Source organism: Protopterus annectens, chromosome 5.part0 (genome assembly GCF_019279795.1).
Source record: "Protopterus annectens isolate FY-2018-M chromosome 5.part0, PAN1.0, whole genome shotgun sequence".
Taxonomy (NCBI): Eukaryota; Metazoa; Chordata; order Ceratodontiformes; family Protopteridae; genus Protopterus; species Protopterus annectens.
The window spans coordinates 1974158062-1974179942 of NC_056735.1; the positions used below are offsets into that span (position 1 = coordinate 1974158062).

At 44.4% G+C, this 21881-nt stretch overlaps 1 protein-coding gene across 1 annotated transcript in view; it reads left to right on the top strand.

Annotated features, from left to right (window-relative positions):
- The window catches only part of DIS3 (DIS3 homolog, exosome endoribonuclease and 3'-5' exoribonuclease), a 1475941-nt gene that overhangs the window by 897839 nt on the left and 556221 nt on the right, over positions 1-21881 (top strand). Inside the window, exon 13 of the mRNA XM_044072053.1 lies at positions 4709-4836. Coding sequence (XP_043927988.1) covers positions 4709-4836 — 128 coding nt within the window. The remainder of the gene's footprint in view (positions 1-4708; positions 4837-21881) is intronic.

The window sequence follows — 21881 nt, forward strand, 5'->3', positions numbered from 1 at the left end:
CCACATGAGTGGAGGTTACATCCGAAAATCTTCACACAACTCACCTCGACATGGGGCAGGCCAGAAGTAGACCTATTTGCCTCCCACCTCAACCATCATCTACAAAAATTCTGTTCAAGGACATATCATCCACAAGCTTGGAAAATAGATGCTCTGTCATTCAACTGGAACTTCCTAAAAATCTATGCATTCCCACCTCTGCCACTGATGACCACAGTATTACTAAAGATCAAAGCAGAGAGGCCCAAGGGGATCCTAATAGCTCCAGACTGGCCAAGACAACACTGGTATCCACTACTACGGAGCATATGTCACAACAAAAAGTGGGCCCTTCCCCAATGGCCCCTACTTTTGACTCAACACAACTTCAAAACAGTGCATCCAAACCTTCAGACGCTGCAGCTAACAGCCTGGGAGATCCCATGAATAACCTCAATCTATCTCTCTCCAAGGAAGTTCAGCGGATATTAACAGAAGCTCGAAGACCATCCACCAGAAAGGTTTACTTAGCAAAATGGAAGAGATTCAGCATTTGGAATACCAGCAAAGGGACATGATGCATCATTATTGAACATCCCACTCATCCTGGAATATTTGGCAGATATGCTACAGAATGGACTCTCATATTCTTCCATAAAGATACATGCTTCAGCTATTTCAGCTAGATATAACACTGATCCGCCTGTGTTTTCACATCCTTTGTTAGGGCAATTCCTCAGGGGAATCAAGAACATTAAGCCACCAAGAAAGGCTCCAGTGCCAGCTTGGGACCTCAACTTTGTCCTAGAAAACTGACTCTACCTCCCTTTGAGCCAGCAGCTTCAGTGGACTTACAATTTCTCTCATGGAAGACAGCTTTCCTGTTGGCAATTACCTCAGCAAGAAGGGTTTTGGAACTACAGGCCCTAATGGCAATACCACCGTTCATAATCTTTCACAGAGACAGGGTCTCCTTAAGAACCAACCCTACTTTTATGCCAAAGGTGGTATCTAGGGTTTCTTTAAATCAAGCTATTCACCTGCCTACCTTCTTCCCCAATCCTGAGAGCAAAGGGGAAAGACTGTTGCATACCTTGGACATTCACAGACAACTTCGCTACTACCTGGACAGAACCAAGACCAGTAGGAAGTCTGATCAGCTTTTTGTAGCCTACGCCCCTGGAGTACAAGGAAAAGCAATTTCCAAACAGACTATTTCAAAATGGATTGGACATTGCATCAGATTTTGTTATTCCTTCCATGGGAAGAATGTTCCAGCCAATGTCAGACCACACTCCACCAGAGCTACAGCCACCTCTACAGCATTCTTAAGAGGGGTGCCTACAAAAGACATTCTAGAAGCTGCTACATGGAGCTCCGTGCATACATTCTCCAAACACTACAATCTCCCTTTATACTCCAGATCCAGAGCAGGCTTTGCTTCGGCAGTCCTGCAGGGTTTGATTGCCACACCATCTCTTTCCTAGAGCATTCCTCCTCCCCCAACTAAGCTATGGTATTGAACCCATATGTTATGACTGCAGTTGCATTCTTGAAGGACATAGTACAGTTTTGTACCTACCATAAATGTAGATGTCCGATAGATATGCAACTGGAGTCGGATTTTCCCTCCCTCCATACCCCTCTATGCCTTGGGTCCACTCCTATCCCTGTTTCTCTTAGCTGGGGATATCTGTTATGGTGTATCTGTTTATTGCTTACTTATTTGTCTGGAATCCTGTTTTTGTCTTCCAATTTAATTGCAGCCTTCCTTGGAGGGCACCTGGCATCTGGGGCAAGAAACACTGAAGAAAATGGCGTCGGCTGATGCTTATATACTCCAGCCGCTCTGACATAGGAGAGAAATGCGACATCAGCCGACGTTGGACCCAGACTTTGGAATCCGGCCGACCGAGGGCTGCCTGAGGCAGGACAACCCATATGTTATGACTGCAGTTGCATATCTATCGGACATCTACATTTATGGTAGGTACAAAACTGTACTTTTTGATTCATTAGAGGCATCTTGCAGAGCCGCAGTCACAGGGTCTGTCATCCGAAGGCATGCTTGGTTAAAAGAACAGTTTACCTGATCATGTTAAAGCAAAATTATTGGATGCTCCATTACAGCATGATACTTTGTTTGGTGTTAAGGCAGAAGAGGTGTTAAAGAAAATGGAGGATAAAGCAAAATCAATGCAGACAGTAAAGGATTTCTTACAGGTTCAGCCACCCAGATTTAGCAGGAACTGGCCTTCTAAAAATTGGTCTTTTCCAGTGTCAGACAGGCCACAAAGAGGCAGATACAGATGCCCAAGAGGCAGATCTCAGCCCCAAGGCTCATACAGACCTAAACAATGGGGTGCTTCAGCCCCCAAAGGTGGAGAAGACAAATCACAACCGTATAGGAAACAGTCACAGTGACTTTCCTCTACAAATGCCAAGCACTTAACTTTTGGCAGCACTCTTAGGGGGAAAACTAGTGCCTTTCTCACAAAATTGGCACATGATCACCCAGGACAAATGGGTACTGAATATTGTTTCTCAGGGTTACAGGTTCCACTTTCACACCCTACCAAGGTCAAAAGGTATGCCAGACCTGCCAAAAAATCAGTGGGCAGAGGCAAAAAACATATTTCTGCTCTCATGGACATGAGGGCTATTCAAAAAGTACCACAGCAAGAACAGGGGCAAGGATTTTACTCGAGACTTTTCTTGGTACCCAGAAAGGACAAAACCTGGAGACCAATACTGGACCTGTCTATTCTAAATACTTTCCTGGATGTTCCAAAATTCAAAATGTTGACACTGCAGCAACTTCTACCCATGCTGGGCAAGAAGGCTTGGCTAGTTACTTTGGACCTCAAAGAAACATACCTGCATGTCCCAATCAGACAATCTTGCAGAAGATACCTCAGATTCATAGCTGGCTCATTGCATTACCAATTCTCTGCACTGCCCTTTGGCTTATTTACTGCGCCCAGGGTCTTCACAAAATGCCTGGCACCAGTAATTGCATTTTGCAGACAAAAAGGAATTCAGATATATCCCTACTTGGACGACTGCCTTATTCAAGCAGAGAGCAAGGACATTCTACTAAAGTATCTGGCGTTTCTAAAAAGATTACTAATTTGCCTAGGGTACACAGTAAACGAAAAGAAATCAAAACTAGTGCCCTCTCAAGAGATAATATTCCTGGGTGCAAGCTTAAGTACAACTGCCCAAAACCTGGAGACCAATACTGGACCTGTCTATTCTAAATACTTTCCTGAATGTTCCAAAATTCAAAATGTCGACACTGCAGCAACTTCTACCCATGCTGGGCAAGAAGGCTTGGCTAGTTACTTTGGACCTCAAAGAGGTATACCTGCATGTCCCAATCAGGCAATCTTGCAGAAGATACCTCAGATTCATAGCTGGCTCAATGCATTACCAATTCTCTGCACTGCCCTTTGGCTTATCTACTGTGCCCAGGGGCTTCTACTTGGACAAAACAAAAGCTTTCAGAAAAACTGAGCAACTGTTTGTAGCATATGCTGCAGGATCACAAGGAAAGGCTATCTCAAAACAGACTATTTCAAAATGGATAGGACACTGCATTCATTTCTGCTATGCACAGCATGGCAAGTCAATGCCTAAGAATATTAGGCCACTTTCTACCAGGGCAGCAGCCACTTCAGCAACCTTTCTCAGAGGAGTACCTACCAAGGAAATTTTGGAGGCTGCAACTTGGAGTTCAGTGCACACTTTTGCCAAGCATTATCACTTGCCTCTTTACTCTAAATCCAGAGCAGGCTTTGCTACTGCAGTTCTGCAGGGCCTCATAGCCATTCTTAATCCTATTTAGACCCAGCCGTCCTACCTCCGCTTTAGGATTCAACCCAAGTGTAATGACTGCAACAGTGAAACACGATGAACATAGTACAGTTGTGTGTACCTACCATAAATGTAGATGTTAGAGTGTATTCACTGTTGCAGTCCAGGTTACCCACTCTGCATCCCCCTTTCTTTGCTGGGACTTATCTATACTTCTCTGTCCTATACAACCTATGTGGTGTATTTGCTTGTAGATGAAGGTATTGTTTTATTTTACTGTATGTTTTTATAAGCAATATGTATTGCCTACCTTCTTTGGGGGCACCTGACATCTGGGGCAAGAAAAACTGAAGAAAATGGCATCTGCTGCTTCTTATATACCCCTGGCGCACTGATGTCAGGGAAGAGGCGACAGCAGCCGATACCGGGCCAGGACTTTGGAATTCAGGCCGACTGCAGGTAGCCCGCCAGCAGGATAACCCAAGTGTAATGACTGCAACAGTGAATACATTCGAACATCTGCATTTATGGTAGGTACACAATTGTACTATTCTCTTACTGATGCTGGTAGTGAGATTTTGTTGTTGCCAGGCAAAATACACCTAAGTGTTGGATGCATTTCAGAAATTCATCTTGAAAATATTTGATAAGTATGTGTATCAGTACTTTACTTTTCTTGTTGTTGCAGTATGTACCATTATAGTTGCAATAGTTATCTTATTAGCTGTGATTGAAAAGTCCAGCCAGTATAAAATTTTGTTGCATAGTTTCACTACCTCATTTAGTTAGGTTAAAGTAAGTGGAATGAAAATAGTAGTGCTGTGATCAGGCAGTTAAGGGAAATGTTCTACAGAGGTTTGTTTTCCTGCTTTGTCATAGTAAGTTTTTTTTTTTTTCATTTTTCTATTTCTAGGCATCCCTTACATATGCTGAAGCTCAGATGAGAATCGATGATAAAAGCATGAATGATGAAATTACTGTGAGTTTACGCTGGTTGAATAAGCTTGCAAAAATTCTTAAAAAGCGAAGGATAGATAAAGGGTAGGTCACTACTTGATTGTTTACGTTTTAATTTTTTAACAGTAAACCACTGATGGCTCAGTCACTTGGTCTGCCTTTTCAGTCATTGTACTTCTTGCAGGGATTTTCTGGGTCACCAGCTGCAATGTAGAAGGCTCTTAACTGTGAGTTTGGATGATTTCTGAAGTGGTCTAGTAGTAATCATAATCTGTCTCATTCCCAAGGTAACTTCAGTTTTGATAGATTGCATTGCTGATATTTTTAAGGGTACACTAATTAAGGATTAGAGACCTGAGGCTTCACTTAAAATGCTGCTGTTTTTGTGCAGCTGTTAGTGAGCATGATGTGCAGTGATACAGTGAAATAATCTCTGCTTCTCACATGATTTCTCAATTATTCCTTTCAGAAATCTTTTCCAAAAGTGAAGTCCCTTGCCAGTAATTTAAATGTTGAGTCCAGCATGCTGCTTTGAGTACTTAATAGATCACATGTTAATTTCTATTGTTGAAGAATGTATTCAAGTTTTGATTGTCCCCAAGGATAAGTCAGTATATTTTCTTCTTGTAAAGCATGCTTGGGTTTGTGTTCTATCTTAAGACATGTAATCTGAAACTGTTTTTAGAAAAAAAACAAATGTTTGTGATTGCCTTTTAAGAATGATTATGCTGTAGCATGGTATCTTTGAACATGCTGGTATGATAAAGAAAAGTAAAGTTGTGTACACTTACCATTAATGTAGATGTTCAAGTGTATTCACTGTTAGTCATTACATTTGGGCTGTCTGCTTGCAGTAGCCCTCAGTCGACCTGATTAACAAAGTCTTGGGTTGTATGTCAGTTGCTGTCCCTCCTTTCATGATGTCAAGGGTATAAAACATGCAGCCGATGCCATTACATCAGTTTTTCTTGCCCCAGATGTCAGGTGCCCCCCATAATGGGAAGCAATTAAATATATAATACAAGGATATAGCTCCAACAAAAAATCAAATACACCAAAAAGTTTTTGAGCTTAGTAAGTGAGAGTAGAGGTATAGCCAAAAGAAGAAAGGGGGCTGGAGGGAGGGTAACCAGGACTGCAACAGTGAATACACTCAAACATCTGCATTTATGGTAAGTGTACACAACTGTAGTATGTTCTTCATGTTCCACTGTTGCAGTCATTACATTTGGGTAGATTCCCAAAGCTAAGGTTGGGCGGAGGAATTTAAATAGAATTAGGACCAGCTGTAAGGCCCTGCAAGACTGCAGTGGCAAAACCAGCTCTGGATTTAGAGAAAATTGGCAAATGATAATGCTTGGTGAAAGTATGTACAGAACTCCAGGTAGCATCTTCTAGGATGTCCCTTGTGGGGATGCCCCTGAGAAAGGCTGTAGAAGTAGATGCAGCCCTGGTTGAATGAGGTGTTATGCCCTGTGGGATAGGTTTTCCGCTGTGCTTATAGCAGAAATGAATGCAATGGCCTATTCATTTTGAAATGGTTTGCTTTGAAATAGCTTTCCCCTCTGTCCCTGCAGCAAATGCCACCAGCAGTTGTTCAGATTTTTTTTTTGAGGTTTAGTCCTGTCCAAGTAGAATCTAAGCTGTCTGTGCACATCTAAGGAGTGCAGTATCCCTTCCCCTTTGTTCTGTGGGTTAGGAAAGAAGGTAGGTAAATGAATGGACTGATTAAAAGCCACACTGGATACCACCTTGGGCATGAAGGAGGGATTGGTTCTGAGGGACACCCTGTCCGCATGAAAGATGATGAAAGGCTCCACTACCATAAGGGCTTGTAACTCGGATACCCTTCTTGCAGAAGTGATTGCTAAAAGGAAAGCTGTTTTCCAGGCAAGGAATTTTAACTCTGCAGTAGCAGCTGGCTCGAAAAGAGGAAGGGTGAGTTTCTCCAAGACAAAGTTAAGGTCCCAGGCTGGAGTTGGAGCTCTCCTCGGTGGCCTTAAATTTTTGGCCCCTCTGAGGAACTGCTTGAGCAGTGGGTGAGAGAAGAGAGGAGGCTCTGTGCTATAATGAGCTGAAATGGCTGAGGCATGAATTTTGATGGAGGAAAAGGACACAAGCCCTTATGAAGCATCTCAGTCGGATATTGTAGAATCTGAGGTAAATTGGGCACTGCTGCGCTCATCCCTTAAGATTGGTTCCAGGTACAAAATCTTTTCCATTTTGCAGCATAATATTTTCTAGTACTAGGCCTTCTAGCCACTAAAATGATATCCATTACTGATTTACTGAGTGGTGGTAAAGGAGAGATTAGGCAATTAACCAGGCTGCTAGGTTCAGGGTTTGCACCTGAGGATGCAGAGTCTGGTTCTCCTGCTGAGACAACAGGAAAGACGTCTGAGGCAGGTGCCATGGGGCCAAACGTGACACACTGCAGGAGGGGGTACCAGTGTTGGCGTGGCCAGTCTGGTGCAATTCTATTGTCCATGGCTTGTCCTGTTTGATCTTTAGTAGTACCTTGGAGAGCAGAGGCAGAAGAGGAAAGGCATAAACTGATAGGTGTTTCCAGCTGAAGGATAGAGCATCCACTTTACAAGCTAGTTTATTGGGAATCTATGTGCAAAATGTGTGTCCAGTTGATGGTTCTGGGGGGAGGCAAACAGGTCTATATCTGGGCTCCCCCATTTGCTTGTCAAAATTCTTGGTTCCAGTTTACACTCATGTGGGTCCATGAGGTTTCTGCTTAGTCCATCTGCCAGTGTATTTAGTTTTCCTGGCAGAAATTGAGCTTGTAGATTCACTTGGTAGCTCAAGGCTGTGTTCCACAATGCCATGGCTAGTCTGCAGAGGGGGTAAGAGTGTGTACCCCCCTGCTTGTTTATGTACCACATGACCATGGTGTTGTCCATCTTTACCATTAGTTGTCCTGGAAGACTGTGGTCCTTGAAGGCTGTCTGAGCATTCTGTACAGCTAACATTTCCTTTTGATTTATGTGTAGGTGCATTTGACTTGGGTTCCATTTGCCCTGAATGCACTTCCCTGCCAGGTGAGCCCCCCTGCATAGTCTGATGCATCTGTTGTTAAGGTTTGGGCTGCATGGGGTATTGTGAATGGTAGTCCCTTGTTTTGGTGGCAGACCCTCTGCCCACCAAAGGAACTCTAGGCGTAGACAATGTATGATAGGAATCATAGCTTCTGCATCCTGTGAATGTTGATACCATAGGCTTTTGAGATACCATTGCAGTTTCCTCATATGCAGCCTTGCATATGGAATTAGAAGAATGCAGGAGGCCATGAACCCCAAGGTCTGCAGTATTTGCCTTGCAGATAACTGGGTTTTTGTGGTCACTTGTTTGAAGTAGGTTGTCAAATGAGTCCGTTTCTCTGGCGTGAGGAAAGCCATCTGGGAAGTTGTATTCAAGCTTGCTCCCAGGAATATAATTTGTTGACAGGGTACCAGGTGTGATTTCTTTTCGTTTATGGTGTACCCCAGAGAAGTCAATACCCTTTGAACAAGGGGCAGATGATTCAAAAGTATGTCTTGGCTTTCTGCCTGAATTAGACAATCGCCAAGGTATGGATATATTTGAATATTTCTTTGCCTGCAGAATGCAATGACTGGAGCTAAGCACTTTGTGAATACCCTGGGTGAAGTAGATAAGCAAAAGGGCAGTGCAGAGAACTGCTAGTGCATGCCGCCTGCTTTGAAGCGTAGGTATCTTCTGCAAGACTCCCTGAAAGTGATGTGCAGGTATACTTCTTTTAAGTCTAGTGTTGCCAACCATGCATCTTTGCCTAGCATAGGAAGCAGCTGGTGAAGAGTCAGTATCTTGAATTTTGGAGTCACCAGAAAGGTATTTAGAGTAAAAAGGTCCAAGATAGGACGCCATGTATTGCCTTTTCTGGGTATCAGAAAAAGTCTTGAATAAAAAACTTGTCCCTTTTTCTCTTCTGGTACCAACTGAGTATCCCCCATGCTTAAGAGAGTACTTGATTTGGGGCTTTTGCTCAATGATTTGGGGGTAGATCTGGCCACCCACTTGGTGTTGGTAAGGTGTGGAAGTGAAATCTGTATCCTTGGGACACTATATTTTAAAACCCATTTGTTCTGGGTAATGAGTTCCCAGTTTTTGGTCTGCAGACCAGTCTTTCCACCTAAAGGAGCATTCAGTTGGGAAGTGCTTGGAAGTTTTAAAAACAAGTCAGTGAGACAGTTTTCCATAGGAAGAGTCTTACTACTCCCTGATTTGGGTGCAGAAACCCCCCACTGCTTAGTCTTGTGTGTCCCCTGGGACTGAAACCTGGGGTTTCTGCTGTGTCTGAGTTTGGCCTGAGAAGACCTGGAAGGGGCTCGAAAGGACCAATTCTTAGAGGGCCAGTGCCTACTAAATCTAGGAGGCTGAACTTGTAAGAAATCTTTAACAGTTTGCATAGATTTAGCTTTATCTTCCATCTTTTTAAGAACTTCCTTAGCCTTGTTGCCAAACAGGCGGTCCTGATTTAAGGGAGCATCCAACAGTTTAGCTTTAACATGATCAGGCAAAGATGGCTTCTTAAGCCAAGCATGCCTTCTGAGCACAGACCCAGTAACAGCGGCCCTGCAAGAGGCCTCTAATGAATCAAATCCACATTGCAAAGTATGTTTTCCAACCTGTTCAGCAGAGTGCATTAAATCCTGTAATTCTTTATATTCCACACAGTCAGGAATCAACATAATTTTCTGTTTAAGCAGTCCAGTAACATGTTGCTGATACTTTAACATATGAAACTGGCAGTTTAAAGCCCTATTGGCCGAGGTAGCAGAAGTGTAAACCTTCCTATCCCATCTATCCAGCACCCTGGAGTCTCTATCAGAAGGGGTAGGATTTTTAGCAGTAGAAGCCTTAATGCCCTTGGGTCCCTGTGAAATAGTCTCTGGATCCCCAGTATGGTTTTTAAAAAGGAACTTGTGTGAATCAGGAACCCTGTAATATCTGTCAGGTTTTCTGGGAGCAGGAGGCAAAGAATCAGGGGCCAAACTAGATTCCAAAAAAGCATCATCAACAATGTCTAGTACAGGAGGAATAGCTAAAGGCCTATGCTGAGGTAGGAGTAGGAAATCCCTAAGCCTCTTTTTTGAATCAGAAAAATCCTGGGTTTCCCAGTGGAAATGCTCCCTTAGAGTATGTAAGGTTTCACCAAACGAAAAATCCTCTGGAGTGGAAGCCGAGGGAATAGAGTCCTCTGCATCAGAATCCTCATAAGTAGATAAGGGCATATCCAGATTATCAGAAGAATCCGAATCCTGGTCTGAAGATTAATAAACAACTTCAGTCCTAGGTCTCTTAGAAGGGGAGGTTCCTTCCCCTGATTAGAGTTATAAGATCTTCAGCCATTCTTATTTGTCTTTTAGGCATAGAGACCTGAGCATGTGGCCTGAGCGTCAGTTTTTTAGGCATGGTTCGAGATTTAGGCCTAAATGAAGAAGGAGGCGTTGGTTTAATATGCAAGTCTGTAGGCCTGAATACACCCTCAGAAGCCGGTGCCTGCACAGCGGCTCCAGACCAATCCAAGGTAGAGACATCCACAGGTTCCATAGTTGAAGCATCTCGCGGCATACCGGACTCCGAATGGGTCTCAGTAGAGGCCTGCGAATCAGAAGTAGCGGGTATCAGGGGCTGCAAAAGCGCCTCACTGAGTACCAGCAAACTGGCGACTGGCTTAGGAGAAGCGTCGTTGGCAGTTTTGGACCTCGGCAGCCTGTCTCTGTCTTTATCTTTGCATTGTTTCGAAATCCCGGTAGTCGGATGGCTAACCGACGACATTTCAGGATAATTAAACCAAGAACCGAAATATTTAGAGGCAAAAATATACCGATGCCGGATAGTGCGCTGATTAAATAAAGCGCAAAACCGACAGCAAGGTACGTTGTGGTCAGGGCATAGGCAAGGAATACAGTACGAATGAAAATCTTTGAAGTATTTGCTTTCCACAAGTAATGCAATTATTAACTTTTACTGACCTCGATAAGGAGCAAGAAAGTTTCCCCAACCTGGGTACTTAGCTTTAGTTGAAGACTTTGGTTCTGAAACTCGAAAACGAAAATTTCAGGAGTCGGCCGACCGGCACCTGCGAACTGCTTCTGCTTCAGGCACCACACAGCAAGAAAGACTGATGTAATGGCATCGGCTGCATGTTTTATACCTCTGACGACCTGACATCATGGAAGAAGGGTCAGCAACCGACGCAGTACCAAATACTTTGTTAATCAAGCTGACTGAGGGCTACTGCAAGCAGATAACCCAAATGTAATGACTGCTACAGTGAAACACGAAGAACATCTTTTATTTGTGGTTTACTTTGTTGACAGTTTAAACATTAAGTGGTATCAGTACTCTTTTAATGATGAGTCCTGGATATGTAGAATGCAAGTACAGACTAACCACAGTAGAGGCGGGTTGCAAATTAGTGATGAACATAGTGTTTGTGGAAATGTAGTAAATCACCAAAAACTGCCAACAAGTCAAAAAGTAACTAAAAAACCATATGCCAAGACCCTGGAAGAAAACGCAATGAAGTTTACGGACAGGGCGACTTAGTCAAGCCTTGTAGTTGTTGATTTAACTGTGTAGTCCACAGAAATCCACAGGATAAAAACACCAAGGAACAAAGCTTTTCAGCTGTTAAAATAGTTTAATCCAAGCATTCGCTTCACAGGAAAAAAACTCTGAAATCACACTAACGCTCCAAATGCAAGTACGTTTTCGTTTCAAAAACTTCCTCAGATATGGGCTGGTAACTGCATCAGTGCACATATATATATATATATATATATATATATATATATATATATATATATATATATATATACATATATACATACACACACACACACACACACACACACACACACACACACACACACACACACACACACACACATCAATTAACATTTAAAACCACCAAGCTCATGCTGCATAGTATATGAGGCATAATTGGAAAGTATGCCATGCAAACTTTTAAAGGCACATTCTAAATGCCTTATTTCTTGCATAAAAAGTACTATTGATCTAATTGTACTAATGATAACAATCAAATATCATACCAGCTGTCTAAAAGTTTGCAAACTCTTTGATAGTAATTTTTATTACTTTAATTTAAACTTTAAAATCTCTAAAACCTTTTAAAACCTTTTCTAAAACAACTTTTAATAGAATGCCATCTTGTGGAACAAAGTTGAACTACAATTTTCTATTATAAAGAATGTATGATGTTATGTGATCCTATCTCGCCTACATTCTGTACTGATGGGTTTGGAGCCGATCCTCGGCTCGACTTGGCATGCTATACTATAGAGCGAAGTCTCTTATTGGCTGAGCTATTCTATATCCCAGGATGCACCACCACTAATTCCCCAGATCTCGTTTGCCGCTTTACAAGCAAAGACGTGGTCTCCGACTTGGCTGAGCTAAGTGTTTTCTTCTAAGATTTTTTCTGTCAGGAAATTTCTTAAATTTGATCCAAAAGCTGTTTTAACAGCTAGCATTGTGGTTTGATTGAGTTTTATCGATTTTTTTGTGGTAGTTTGTCTTCAGGGAAAGGTTTCCGTTTAAGTTAGAGGGGCCTTCCCCTCGCGCGTGAGTGAGTCTTGTGTGAGTTTTGTGGTGCCTTTTTGGTCCTTTTAGTTGGTCAAGTATCCATTTTTAGTTAGAGGGTTCTTGAACCTGCTGTTTGAGTTTTTTTTTTTTTTTTTTGGTAGTGTTGTAATAGAGTTGGGCATTGCCTTATTCCTCTACATAGTGTGTAGTGACTTACAATTATGTCTAAAGAACACAGACCATCGGGGTTTAAGAAATGTACCCGTTGCAGTTACAAGATGTCCATTACCGACGATCACTCCTTATGCGTCTATTGTTTAGGCCCCAAACACCTTCAGGAGTCTTGTAGCATTTGTCACGCTTTTTCCTCTCGGGTCCTCCAAGAGAGGAAGAATAAATTGATTTTAAAAGGGATTATCAAACCTACTTTTGAGGAGGCTTTATCTTCTTCCTCTTCTCCCTCTAAGAAAAAGAAATCGTCGGCTCCGACAGCCCGTCGGAACCGACCTCTAAGAAATCTCGGCAGGTGTCTCCATCGGCTCCACGGACTTCGGAGCCGAGGGCGGAACGGTCTGCCTCGATGCCTCCAGCCTCGACTCCTCTGGTTTCGGAGCCGACGGCTGGGGCTTCGAGAGGCGGGTCACCTTCATCGGCTCCACTGATTTTGGAGCCGATGAGAGTTGCCCGCTCAGACTCTTCCCCTTCGCGCCAAGCCTCTTCGGTACCGAGGGAAATTACAATGGAGTCTCCTTCGGCACCGATATTGATCGAGACAATTCGGAACCGGTCCCCCAGTCCTTCGGAGCCGGTGGAGAAGTCTACTCGGACCCGTTCGATCTCCTCCCGGTCTTTCAAGATGTCTGATTCGGACATTGACAGGGTGCTCCAAAGGCTGTTTCAGTCTCCAGTCTTCCAAAAGTTAGTTTCGGCTCCAGCCCAGTCGGCTCCGGAGCCGATGGTCCACCCTGTAGCTTTGGTTCCTCCTCCAACAGCCTCGGCACTGTTGGAGTCGGTGCTGGTGGAGCCGATGGAGGTTCCCGGGTTGGCTCCGACCCTTACTCCTACCCCGGCCTTCGGGTCGGAGTTCGGTACACGGACCTCTTCGGTCGGCCCCGGGGGTGACGCTTCGGGACCAATGTTTTCGGTTCCGAGCCTCTCTCTCGGTGCGTCGGCTGCGGGAGTGCCGTCTGCTGTTGTGGCTTTGGGGGTCGGACCTTCCCAGGATTCTGGGGGTCCGGCCTTTAGAGCCATGAGGAGCGCTTTGGCCAAATCTTCTTTGGCTACCTCCACCGTCTCACCAGCACCTTCCCTAGACACGGAGACTGGGTCCTTTGTAGTCCCCCTGTCTCAAGACAGCGGAGGCCTGAGGTCACCCCCATTGGGGGTTCCCCCCCTTCCTGGAGGTCCCTCTGAAGAGGCTTCGGAGGAACCCCCAAGGAAAAGACAGTGCAAGAGGAAGCACGTCGACTCCCCTGACGAGTCTCTCACCTCGGACACCGATCTTGATGATGCGGAAGGGTCCCCCAAGTCGTCCTCGGATGATGTCTTCTTTGCGGACATCTTGGAAGTCCTCAAACAACGAGGCGGCTGGCAGACCAAACCCCCTTCCTCTGACGAGGTGGTGTTCCTCAAGGCCTTCGGGGCTCAGCCCTCCGCCTCCTGGGTGTCTCCGCCCTTTGATGAGCTCCTAGATTTGATCTCTCGAAGGGCGTGGGAACATCCAGACTCTGTGGAACCGGTGCCTGCTCGCCCTAACAAATTTCTGTCAGCACCCCCGGAAAAGGAATTTCTCACCAAGGGCGTGGCTGTAGATGCTCTGGTGGTGGCATCTGCTACCGAGCAAGATGTGGCAGAGGCTTCGAAGTCCGTCCATCCCCCTAATAAGGAGTCTAGGAGCATGGACCGGTACGGGAAGCGCACCCTTACTTCAGCAGCCTTTACCTTAAGGTCTCTGAATTACCTGACGCACTTCACTAGACTTCAGAGGGATCTGATCAAGGAACTTTCAGATACCCTCTCTGGTAACCTACCTGAGCAGTTGGCCCAGACGGTTAGCTCTCAGTTGGCTACTCTATCGTCGATATCGAACTCGTCCATGAGGCTCATTTCGTATGCAGCCGAGGGGGCGAGTAGAGCGGCGGGTATGGGTGTTGCTCTACGGAGACAAGCCTGGCTCCGCCTGTGTCATTTTGCGGAAGCCTTCAAGTCTTCCTTTGCCGACGCTCCCTTTGATGGGTCCTCTTTGTTTGGACCCAAGGTAAAGGACACCTTGACCCGCTGTGAACAGGAGGGTAAGACTTTGACTGCCGTAGGGGCACGGTTTTCCTCTCCCTTTCGGCCTTATCCCAAGGCTAAAAGAGGAGGGAAAATGTGGTTCCGTAAATCTCAGAAGACTTACCCCTCGCAGCAGGACAATCCCCCTTCTAGAGGCAGAGGAGGGGGAAATTTTTTCAGGAAGACGCCGTCCCAGAGGCGGTAGAGGCCCCCGCAACACTGGAGACCGCGAGTCCTTTCGTGGCTCTTCAACCTTCCAGCATCCCTGAAGGATTGCCCGACTGCGCAGCTCCGGAGCCAGTCGGGGGTCGTTTTTCAAGGCACCTAAAGGCCTGGGAGAGTATCACTCGGGACCGATGGGTGCTCCAAATCATCGCCGGAGGTTACGTCATCCCCTTTTCGCACCCCCCCCCCCGCCATCCAGGAAAATCCCGGACCCGCCACCCAGTCAACGGGATATTGCAGCCATTGAAATTTCAAAGCTGCTTCAAAAAGGAGTCATCCAACCGGTCCCTGTAGACCAGACCGGATTAGGAACTTACTCAAAATTCTTTTTGGTGCCAAAAAAGACCAGGGACTTGAGGCCCATTTTGGATCTCAGCAACCTAAATCGATCAGTCAAGAAGTCCAAGTTCCGGATGGTCACCTTACAATCCATTCTCCCGCTACTGGAGAAAGGTGTTTGGATGTGCTCCATAGATCTCAAGGACGCCTATTATCACATTCTGGTAGATCAAGCGTCCAGGAGACATTTGCGCTTCAGCCTGGGAGACAGTCATTTCCAGTTCTGCGCACTGCCCTTTGGTCTCAGCACAGCCCCCAGGGTGTTCAACAAATGTTTGGCGGTGGTGACTGCTCACCTGAGGAGTCTAGGATTCCAGGTGTTTCCGTATCTAGACGACTAGCTCCTAACTGCCACCTCCAGGCATCTACTATTACAGAACCTAGCAGCCACTATATCTCTTGGCACCTCCCTAGGAATCACCTTCAATTGGGCAAGGTCTGTGTTGCTGCCATCTCAGTGCATACGGTTTATCGGGGTAGAGATAGACTCAAAGCAAATGCGGGTCTATCTTCCTACAGAGAGAATAGAAACATTACAATCTCAAGTCCGGGCATTGCTCTTCAAACGCCGAGCCCCAGCAAGGATGGTCCTACAACTGTTGGGTTCCATGTCGGCTACCGTTTTCCTGGTCCCCTTAGCAAGATTGCACATGAGGATTCTCCAGTGGCTCCTGTCGGTCCAGTGGTCGTATCAGGATCTTCCTCTCAGTCACCACATTATAATCACGGAGACATGCAAACAAGACCTTCATTGTTGGCTTCTCTCCTCCAACCTGGATCAGGGGCGACCCTTCGTTCCTCCTCCTCCAGTGTCCACTTTGACTACGGACACCTCCCAGACAGGGTGGGGGGGGGCATTACCTGGGCAGGTCAGTCCAAGGCAAGTGGCACCCCGACGAGAGTTCCCTAAAGAAAAAAAAAGAAATAAAGAATGTATGTTTCCTAGGAATTTCTCTGAACCCTGAACTTATATCGAGTAACTGTTGTAATCATGCTTACAAAATTCAGAGAAATACAGTAATAAGCAACTATCCATGTTAATACAAATATGTTTAAAATCTTCATGTTAAATAAATAAATGAATAACGTGCAAAATGCAAAATACAAATACTTTAAAAAACATTCTAAAAACACTTTAAAAATTCTTTCAGTTTCTTGATGTCAGGGTAGTTCATCATCTTATGTTGAAAAATATATTGTTGAAATACAACTGAGATAACAGTCCTGACATGGAAATTAGTTAATAACTTAATAATTAAGAAAAGGAAGAACATTAGATTCCTGTTTGGGATCTATAATTTCGCAGCTCTTAATTTGAGGAGGGGGGCAAGGGAATTACTTTCATGGAGTCCCGGGTGCTTGTTGGCTTGCAACGTAACTTGCCACCAAAGCTCACGGTACTAAATTCTTTCCTCCCATAAACCACCCCTGACATCATATTTCACTTTTTCCAGTACAAAAAGTTCATAATATGCCTGTTCACATCACAACTTTTGTTTATAGAGCGCATTAGTTTCTTATGTACTCATAAATTCTTCTTTTCAACTTTCGTTCTGTCTTCCCAACATAGAAGGCTTGACAGATTCCACAGTTTGCCAACTATACTCTTCCTTTGTCCTCACAGTTACTGTATTCTTTCCCCTGGAGAACCAATTGTCTACTTTCAAGGAACACTGTTTCCCTGTTTATAATATATGGACACTGAGCACAGTGTCCACATTTAAAAGTTCCTTTTCTTCTTTGGTTCATGTTTCTACGGTTCCCTGCTTCATTTCTTTCTAACAAGGTCTTAAGGCTACACCCATTTTTGTAAACTATTTTAACATTTTTATTTTTTATATGGCCTATATGTGTAATAGTGGAAAATCTTTTCCATTCCTTAACCATTGTGTTTCTTATAAGGTTGGAGCTTCCATTAAATGCAATCATTAAAGCACTACTGAAATTGTCCTCTGACTTCTTTGTTCATTAACCACTTCACTTTTTCCTAAAATTGGTTGAAATCTATCAGCTCTACCCTCTAAAACTTCTTTTTCTATGTCTTCCATCAAGGAATGTGGGTAGCACCTTTGCTTAAACATATGGTTTAAAGTATTCATTTCCACCACAAAGTCTTCCATTTTTGATGTCATTCTCGATGACCTAATATATTGCCCTCTCACAAGGCTTCTTTTCTGATGAATGGGGCGGGTACTGTCATAGTGCAAATAGGAATTTGAATAGGTATTTTTCCTATAAACTTTAGAATGATACTTCCTGTTTTCTTTATAAATCTCTATGTCCAAGTATCTTAACCTGGCATCATCTACATTGTGGGTGAACCTAAGGAAATCCGTACTGTTGTTTAAGTAGTTTATAAATTCTTGAATTTCCTCATTTGATGTGTTCCAAAAAATACAAATATCATCCAAGAACCTTTTATACAACAACCATTTTTGGTTGTATCCCGAGCTTAGTACCCATTTTTCCTCCCATTTTTCTAAAATGAAATTGTCATACGTAGGTGCACACGCTGCGCCCATGGCTACACCTTTAATTTGGTGAGAAAAATTGCCTTTAAAGTATAAGAAGTTGTACTTTAAAACCAGGTCTATTAGTTGTACAATGATCATACATTCATCTCGGCTTAAACTACCGTCTTCAAAAATTATTTCTTCCAACATTATTTTACGAGTTACCTTTGTACAGATTTTCCTCTCTGCCCATGGTTGCTTCAGAGTCTACTTTGAATCATCCCATTCACTTACCAGTGTTTCCATATTTCACTAACAATGAAGAGTATTTGCTTAATTGTTTGGATGTGCGTAACCATCTCAGTTTCTGTTTGGATAAAGCCAAAAGTTTTAAGAAATGTAACCGATTTTTTATATCCTTTTCTAGGTTGAGGTTGTGTAAACCTGTTTCTGAAGTGACCTTATCCAAATTGCTCTCCAGCTATATCTCCTTTATGTAATCACTTGAAAGGAATGTCTTCATCTTTGATGCCTAGAAGTCCTTCTCCTAGAAGAGAAGCTACTTTGACTGCCTTTTTTTCTCAGACCTGTAATGATGATATTTGGGCTGCTGCCACCTGGTCTAGCACTCTTACCTTTACTTCCATTGATAATCAGTCTCGGTCAAGAGATTCATTGGGTTTCACCATTTTTAGGAATATTTTCTCCTTGGGTGCCTCTTTTTTCTGGCTGGAGACTAACCCACAGGTTGAATCCACATGAAAAAGACAATATTGGATTCAAAAGTTATGTACTTACGGTAACTATAGAAACCTGTTGTCATCTTCAGTCCATTTCAGCCATCTGTCTCGCCATGCCCCTTTCAAATTTTGTAAGGGGTCTTTCTCTGTTACCCTCTACTTTTCCCTTTCCTTTTTATTTGCATGCTGTTTAGATCTGTTATTATTTCAAGGTGTTGTCATGGGAAACTCAGTCTGTGGAGGGTTTTAATTTTGCATTTTTTCAAGGTAATTATCTGTCCTTAAAACAATTTCCGCTGAAAGTTTTCATAGGTTCATACTAGGCAATCTGCCCTAGGGCATTTATAAGCCTAGCCAGAGTGTGTTTGGCTTTCGCCACCCATTTTAAATTAATTTTGCTATGCCCTTTTTCGAGGTTAGTATACTGTGCCTCTGTCTAACAGTGACACAGAAGTGATAACCGGGGTAAACCTACGATCTCCCATCCACTCATCAAGATTCCTCTTGAAGAGAGTCAATGAGGGACTCTGCCTAACCGGGACTGGGATTTTATTCCAGAGTGAAGGGAGCCTCTGGGTTATGAATCTGTCCCTCCAGCATGTCCTATTTATTTCAGTGCTGAGGTTCAAGTCTCTCGAGCGCGTAGCTCAATGGGATTTGGATTTTCTGAGGTGCAGCATGTCCATTAATTCCGGGTTGGACATGGCTTTATACGTCAGGCACAGATCGCCTCTGAGCAGGCGGTATGCCACCGAATAGAGCTGGAGTTTCTTTAACCGGGCAGCATATGGCATCTGTTTGAGCCCTTTGATCCTCTTGGTGAGGTACTTTTGGGGTCTTTCCAGTTACTGCAGGTGTCTGGTAAGGTACATCCCAAAAGGGGCATTGTACTCAATTATGGGCCTGATGAGGGATGAGTAAAGAGGCACGATGACCTCCCCTGATCTAGATGTGAATCCCTTCATGATTAGGTGGGCTATATAAAATGTTTTTCTAACCATTTTGGCCACGTGGTTGTCAAATGAGAGAGTGCTATCAACTTGGGCCCCCAGGTCCCTAATTACTTCTTTTGTACTTAATGGATTACCACCTATGTGGTAATTTGTGGGCACTTTGTTTTTGCCAAAGGGGATGACTATACACTTTTTGGCGTTTAGCTTGAGGCCATGGCTCTGGCACCAGTTGTCTGTTTCTGTGAGGCCCTTTTGGAGGATGCTTGTTTCGGCTGGAGAGTCTATTATGGCCCCCAGTTTGCAGTCATCTGCGAACTTGGTCAGCCACAGTCTTTCCGTGTTGCCCTGTACCTCCGAGAAATATATACCGAACAAGAGAGGTCCCAGGACTGAGCCTTGTGTGATGCCACTTGTAACTGGTTTGAAGTCTGACATGGCTCCAGCAATTCTAACCATGTGGGTTCTGTCCTTGAGCCAGCTTGCAACCCATCTAGTGACATAGCGGTTTATATTTAAGCTGGTGAGCTTATCTATAATGCCCGAGTGGGGTATTGTATCGAAGGCTTTTGCGAGGTCCAGGTAGGCTGTGTGGACCACCTTCCCCTCGTCAATGGCCTTGGTGACTGTTTCAAAGAAATCGACCAGGTTTAAGAGGCAGGATCTGCCCTTAACAAAGCCGAACTGGGTAGGATCCAGTGCCTGTAGGTCCCCAATATCTTTATTTATGAGGTCCATGATGATTCTTTCTATACATTTGCAGACCAAGCTACTCCGGCTTATGGGGCGATAGTTTCCAGGATCCGTTGAGGCACCACCTTTGTGGAGAGGTACCACTGTTGCTGTACGCCACTCTTTGGGTACATATCCTGTAGTAAGGCTGAGATTGAACAGTAGTTTTAGGTTTGGGTTTAGCTCTTCTTGGAGTTCATGTAGGACGCAGCCCGGGACACCGTCTGGTCCCATTGATGCTGTGTTTTTTGCTTTGGAGAGGGCGGCTCTTACTGAGCATCTGAGATGTCAGGGGGGCAGCACTCTGCTAGGATAGATATTTGCGCTTTTGGTGGGGAGGGGGGGGAGAAGTTTGCGCTGAATCTGTCAGCTAGGATGTTGGCAATGTCTGTGGGTTCGGTGTATTTTTTGTCATTTTGGACTAATTCTGAGCATATCTGGGAATTCCCACCCAGGTTCCTAACATAACTAAAGAAAGCCTTGTGATTATCCTTAGTGTCCTGTGCAGTTTCTCTCTTGAAGCTGGCCTTAGACAATTTTATAAGTGCCCGTAGTTTTTTGCTAATACTGATCAGAGATGCCTTCCCTTTTTGGGATTTTGCTCTATCATGTAGTAGCTTCCTCCTTCTATTGTATAGTTTGTTTTTGGCTGGGGTCCACTAGACAGGACGTCTGCCTTTGGAGGATTGGTTCTTGGTTTTATTTGGGATTGCATGATCCATGCATTCCTGAAGGTGTTAATAGAATGCGTTTATAAAGGATTCTGCGGTCTGGGCCGTATTTTCCACAGGCCCGGGGGCTTTGAAGGATTCCACCTCGGTTTTGAGGAGTGTGAAATTTGCTTTAGAGAAGTTTTTCGCTGTGGTTTTCTGGGCAGGGGGTGGGGTCAGGATGTGAATATCCAGTGAGATTAGTTTATGGTCTGATCTTACCAGTGAGGGATACACTTCTGGTCTGGAGCATAGAGTCCCCATGTTGGTGATGATCAGGTCCAGTATGTTTTCCCCTCTTGTGGGAGTGGTAACAAGGTGTTCCATAGCATTTGAGTTTGTAAATTCTAGGAACCTTTGGGCTAGGGTGTTGGAGCTAGAGTAATGCTCCCAGTCTATGTTTGGGTAGTTGAAGTTGCTCAATATAATGGTGTTTGGAGAGACCTTCATATTTTCCAGTGTTCTCAGGAAGGCCGAGTGGAGTTCCTGGGTTTGGGAGGGTGGTCTGTAGCAGGCTATAAACTGGAAGGCAGTTTTTACCCACTGTTAGATGCACATGGTGCTTCGTGCTGTGCCACCAACCTGGAGGTGTGTGGGTATCTTTGACGATTATTGATGCTCCCCCTTCTTTTGTGGTTCGGTCCAAGTTTTGGGGCCGAAAAGCATGGTATGAGGTATAACCTGGTAGTGCTGGGGTGCTCTCGGGAGCCTTGAACCAGGTTTCTGTTACTGCACAGATATCGAAGTTTTCCATTCTAAGGAGAGTTTCGAGTGCGTGCATCTTGAGGTTTAGACTTCTGGCATTGAGTAGCATTACTCTTAGTTTCTTATCCCTTGTGATACCTATGGAGGTGGGTTTGTCTTTTGAGCCTTGCCTAAAAAAGGCACTATGGGGGTAGGAAGAGCCTTTGCCAATATCCAAAAGCCCAGGGGTGACAGGTGCAAGCCGTCCCTAGCGAAGCATCGTGGCTTGTCAAGCATGTCATCCCAGGCTGACAGACATTGGATCCCCTTTGAATGACACCAATACTTAAGCCAGTTGTTGAAATTGATCATCTTGTCTTCATATTGTGGCATCATTCTTGGTGAGGGTAAGATGCTACTCAAGGTCAGGGTCATACCGGCCTG